At 44.6% G+C, this 6,000-nt stretch overlaps 1 protein-coding gene across 1 annotated transcript; it reads left to right on the top strand.

Moving 5' to 3' along the window:
• The first annotated feature begins 699 nt into the window (after nucleotides 1–699).
• LOC121562859 lies at nucleotides 700–2,980 on the top strand. Its single transcript, XM_041875023.2, has 3 exons — nucleotides 700–1,218; nucleotides 1,402–2,531; nucleotides 2,664–2,980. Exons 1-3 carry the CDS (start codon nucleotides 710–712, stop codon nucleotides 2,978–2,980), a joined length of 1,956 nt encoding a protein of 651 aa, XP_041730957.2. The 5' UTR covers nucleotides 700–709.
• Nucleotides 2,981–6,000: the final 3,020 nt, after the last annotated feature.

Below are 6,000 nucleotides of genomic sequence, written 5' to 3'. Positions count from 1 at the left end.
GCCTGTGCCACCAGCATCAACACGCCCTGCATCTCAGCCTGTGCCACCAGCATCAACACGCCCTGCATCTCAGCCTGTGCCGCCAGCATCAACACGCCCTGCATCTCAGCCTGTGCCGCCAGCATCAACACGCCCTGGATTTCCACCCTCACTTCCACTGCCCAGATATGACCAAGAAATGATTCACTGGAACTGCTCTCAACAGCAAAAGGTATGGATGAAGATGGAGCTGGAAGCCATGGGACTGTGGCCGGGAAGTCCACCTGTGAGGCACCTTACTAACTCTGTCTCTTTGTGGCGTCTACCACCTCAGCCTGAGCTCATTGAGACTGCCTGTGGGCTTCCATCCCCCAAATATTTCCAGCTACATCCATTCTTCATCTGGAAACCAGAGAATGACAGCATCATGGGAAGGCTGAGAAACAATTATGTTCTCCCATGTCTTCACAGTTGTTCTCGACCACAGATAACTTCATCAGGTGTAGGAAGGCCTCGAGTGGTTGTTGGCATTGTCAATCAATATTACTTGTTTGCATCTCGGCTTTGCTGCAAAGCATGCAAAAGGAATTGGTTTGCTGACAATCCTCTGTGGCTGGCAAAGCTCCCTAAAAGGTATACCAACATGTTGCCAGCCCTCCTTACCTACAAGAAAGCGATCTGTAAATCTGTGGTAGATTAATTAAGACGCACTGCAAAATCCCCAAATGACATGGCCAATCAGCTGATGGAGATGATGCACCTAAAGTATGAAAGAGCAAACCTGGCCTACCTGCTAAGTGTGCAGAACATCAAGGATGCTGAGGCAGGGTTGTATGGTCAGAGCACCATCAGCAAATACCTGAGGAGGGACAGTACACCTGCTGCATTTGGGGGGTATGAAGACACAGACGGCTGGTGTGGAATGTCTGTGTCGTCATATTACCTTACAGACTGTCTTCTGCAGGAGTTTCAGAGGCAGGAGCCATCAATCACGCAGCTCTTACAGGGCACATTTGGACAGGTGTTGAGATCCGACCACACCCGGAAGATTGCCAGGAAAGTCACTCTTACATCAGGCACAATGTCATCTTATGCTGTGATGAACGAGAACTGGATGATCATCTCTTGGGTGATGGTGCAGTCCGAGAGTGAAAGGTCTTTGGAGCCCATGTATGAAGGTCTGGCCACACGCTACACTGCTGCTGGAATTGAAAAGGCCAATTACCATTGGGTGGACAGGTATTTATTATATAATTTGTTTAACAATTGTATAAGCCTTTTCAGCTTACATATGTTATTTAATGATATTAATAATTTCATTTAAATCTCAAATAGGGAAGAAAATTCATTATATATTTAATCATGTAACTTTTTTTTAATCCTCTTCTATTTCTGGACATTGTTATGTTTCTTTGTACATAGGGACTGCTGTGCAGCCTTCAGGGTCCAGAATTCTCATCCAGCTGAGCACCTTTTGAGGGAAGCCTGGAGGACTACAGAGGCTACTGTTGCAGAGGTGACATCCGGGGACTTGACCAACATCTGTGCTTCGAGGTCAAAGTTTAATGAGTTCATCTCTGTAAAGCTGGACTTGTTCCACTGTATGAGACGATTCTGCCGGGAGTGTGTCTCAGAGCATCATTCCTTATACAGCTCTTTCTGTCAGTTCCTCTCGGCTGCCTTCACAATTGTGGATCAGCAGGATCTGAAGAGACTGAAGGAGGCCTATGTCTTCTGTGGGATCGTGCCAGCAAATCCAACAAAGCAGCATATCCGGGAGCACTGCAGGACAAAGATCCCTCAGCCACGAGAGCTTGTGAAGAGAGTGGAAGAAGTTCTCCTTCACTTCCACCTGTTAAAAGATGTAAATGACATCCCTCTCTTCAAACCGTCCATGCTGAAAGCCTGGAGGATCCAGCGAGTCCACATGCTGAGGGGCTGTCTCAGTGACCCAGAACGGGAGGATGGGATTCTGTACAGATACGGTGGCACGCTGCAACTCAACCATGTCCAGGGTGAAGGGGCATCTGTGCCCGTGTGGATTCCAATCAGAGGCACTTCACAGCAAGAGGGCTACCACTTCCACCAGGCTCAGTGGGTGACTGGGAACAAAGTCTCCCCAGAGTTATTTCAGGCCCAGGGTATGACTGGTGTGGCACGCTGGAATTTCCAGAGATTGGTGGATCTCAAACAGCCGGGTGTGGTTTTGCCTGCAGTGTTTGACCCACTACTGATCACAGACTTGAACATGGCCTCTGTGAATGTGACGGGGAGCGCCAAATATCCAGCACTACAAGTCTCCAACAGGGACACGGGAGAGAGGTTTGGACTCGAGTACGTTGAGCAAGGGTGCCGTGCTGTTCCTCTCGACTGGGAAAAGCACAGATCTCAGAAGAGGACAGACATGTCCGTATTCCTGACCCCTCTCCCTGTTGAGAAATGTCAACCCTCAGCAACACAGCTGCCGCCGACTGTCAGATTTCCTGATTCTGCAGCTCCTGCTACTGAGGCTTTAAAGAGAGAAAGCACTGAGGAGCCCCAGATGGACATAGGTAATTCAGAATAATACCACAAACATAGGCATATCTCTCTCACACTAACTCAGTCACACGCACCTAAATATGCTTGCAGACACATGCATTCTGCATAATTACTTTCACTGAAGAACTGTTCCTCTCTTTCAGATCTGCCCTGCACACCTCCACTGCCTATGACCGCCTCACCAAGAAGTGCACGCACGGGGCCTATCAAGACTGGTGGCCGGGTCTTTGTGTTGGACCACAATCGGTGGCCTGGCCCAATGAGGGTGGCTATTGATGGTCTGCTTGCCAGGCATCATGGACAGAAGGACATGCTGAAACTGGTGGACTTTGTCTATGCTTCCATGGTGCAAAGTTCATGTGCAGACCCCAACAGCCTGCTTCACCCAACCACCAAACACCACATTGGAAGGTATATTAAACACCTGGCCAAATTAAAAAACACCAGTTCCTCCCTTTAACACCAGTCCTGAAAAGCTCTTGGAGACCCAACAACTGTGGCAGCACTTAACCATGGGTAGTGACACAACCTGTGTCCCTGTAACAGCACTCCCACCTGCAGTTGTGAACCCACCCGCACTGCCCACACAAAATGCTCCTCTTACTGAAGCTGCCATAGAGAAAATTGTTTTGGGACTGATGGAAAAGCAGCAACAGTCAGAGCAACAACAGCAGCAAAAGAAAAAAATGACAAAAACCTGCCTTTCATGTGGCCAACCCAAGTCCCGTTACATGAATGATGGCTCCTCAATTCATTATTTTTATCAGAGTGGGCATGTTAGGTACTTCTACTGCTCCACAAAAGTATTTAAAACATATGGAGCAGAGGGCCTCACAAACCCCAAAATGTATTTTGAGGATTTCATGTCAACACCCTTCTTTCAACAAGAACTTGAATCCATAAAACAGAAAGTGGAACAACAGAAGGACAAACAAAAGAGGAAGTCAGCAGATGTGGTACCCTCTGGCCGTTTGTGCAGGTTCTGCCATTTGGAACTAAAACAGGGCCCTAATAGTCCTCACATTCACACAGGGTTCCCCGGAGTGGCAGGGAAATATATTTATTGTCCTGCCAAGCTGTTCTCCCTCTACCAGGCCAAGGGTATGGAGAAAGAAATGACCTGGAAGGAGTTCCAGGCATCTGCTTTTTATCATGATGAAAAGAAAAGATGGATGGATGAAAAGAGGAAATGTTGATTTACACACACACACACGCATCCACACACACACACACACAAACAAACAAAATGGCCATAATCTTTTAATAAAACAATTTTGAAGTTCAATACAATTCTCTTGCCTTTAATTCATGTTTACATATTGAACATACTGTACATGAAGTCAGACAGGGTTGCTTATAATTACATTGTGGCACAAGGTACATGAAAAATCAACTGACAGAAAAGTTTGGTTTGTGTAACCCTAAATCTAAGTTAAGATTGGCAAGGAGGTCAAAGGCTGGTCTGTGCATTCAAGTCGACTGCAGGGCTGAAGAAGGTTTTTACCAGGTCATCGGATGAAGTACTTTTGTTTCCTCAACAGGTAGGGCTGATAAGTAAGAATAATCCACTGCAATCTTTAACTGAAGAGGAAAATCTTATGGTAGAATATGTGCAGTACATAAATGTGTTAATTATTTTGAAAGGTGTTATCTTTAAATTAATTTCACATCAGCATAAATGAATGAAGTAATTTGGTCTTTAAAATAACACTTTCACAAAAGCAGAAAATCCCATTACAAAATACTATTATTTTAATACACTGGATATAAACTAGTACACCTGAAATAAGATGGGGAATGTATAATATTTTGAATACATTTGGAGTATATTATCAATGTTCTGAAATATTATTCATCAATCATATGTTATCAGTATACAAAAATAGCAAGTAAAAGTGGGTCTATATTAAAACACTGAATTATACTTATACTAAATAGTATAGTAAATATAACTATTTAGTGTACAAAGGTACAATATAAACGTTCCAAGTAATACACTTCAAGTACACTGTGTTTTGGGCTTGGGAAAATACACTGCATGATCAAATAAAACCAATAGTGACAAAATCTAATTATAATCTATCATTCAATTCCCCAATACATGGGGAAAAAATATCAGAATACAGTTTCCTTGTTTAGAATTGAACCCCCAATAAAAGCGTTTCAAGAAAAAGGCAGCCTGAAAAAAATAAAAAGAGCCCTAAAGCGTTTCCCATTCATTCTCTATGGTAGTCCTAAACCACTACGGATGTAATATATTTTCGGCCACACACTGATTCAGTGGCGCTGTTTCGACAAAACGGCTGTTACAGCTATACGCGACTGGCCCCCGCCCCCGCGTGGCAGGCGAGAATTCTACCACTGAACCACCAATGCTTATCTCTACATAAAAACATAGGTCTATAAATCGTTTCATACAACAGTCATTTATGCATGACAGCATACATGTAATACGGCACTCATCATTTGCATCTCAATTGGACAGCTGTAAACGTCATGAGAAAGATTAGAATTCAATAAATACAAAAATATATCAATAGTATAACCAACAGGTGGCACTCTAGCACGGAGAAATAGCCTAAACTTGGGAGGCCAAAATAACTTCTCCACAAAACTGTTGCCACCGCATCCATGACCTGCAGACTACGCTGGAGAGAATAATATAGCTTTCTAATCATGCAATTTCTACAAAACTTTAATCATAAAATGCTCAGTCCAAACAAAATAACAGATGGATACAAAGTGACTGGAGCAAATCGCAAGTGTATCTATTCAGTGTCACTGTCAAAAGCGATTGTTGATTTTAACAATGGTGAGGCCAAGTTGTTTCCTCACACGCCACACAATGACTGATGTTTTAGTCTCGATAAGATTACTAATGTTTTAGTCTCGAGTACTCCCCTCCTGAAAAAAAGAAGACGAAATCGCGTTTATACTTATTGATGCAATAGTTCGAACAGTTTTGTGTACAACATGAAGTTTGTAGGCTACGCCAGTGACCAGACAAAGGCGATCAAGGAGGGAGGAGTGGCAGCCGAGCACTCAGTACAGCAAGTGCAGTTAGTACTCAGCTACTTTAAACGTGCAGAATAATCCATATTTTTATCCTGGGCAAATTGGGATACAGAAACTGAAAAAAAAAAAAAGGTTATTTCAGGTCCTCCCGAATGGCGCAGCGGTCTAAGGCAAATACAGGCGTCACTACAGACCCGGGTTTGATCCCAAGCTGTGTCACAGCCGGCCGTGACCAGGAGACCCATGAGTCGGCGCACAATTGGCCCAGCGTCATCCGGGTTAGGGGAGGGTTTGGCCAGCTGGGATGACCTTATCCCATCGTGCTCGGCTGGACGCCTGCATGCTGATTTCGGTCGCCAGTTGTACAGCGTTTCCTCCGACACATTGGTGTGGCTTGCTTTTGGGTCAAGAAGCAGTGAGGCTTGGCAGGGTCGTGTTTCGGAGGACACATGGCTCTCTCCTGAG

Source organism: Coregonus clupeaformis, chromosome 1 (assembly GCF_020615455.1).
Source record: "Coregonus clupeaformis isolate EN_2021a chromosome 1, ASM2061545v1, whole genome shotgun sequence".
NCBI classification, from domain to species: Eukaryota; Metazoa; Chordata; class Actinopteri; order Salmoniformes; family Salmonidae; genus Coregonus; species Coregonus clupeaformis.
This window is presented reverse-complemented; position numbering and strand designations above follow the sequence as displayed.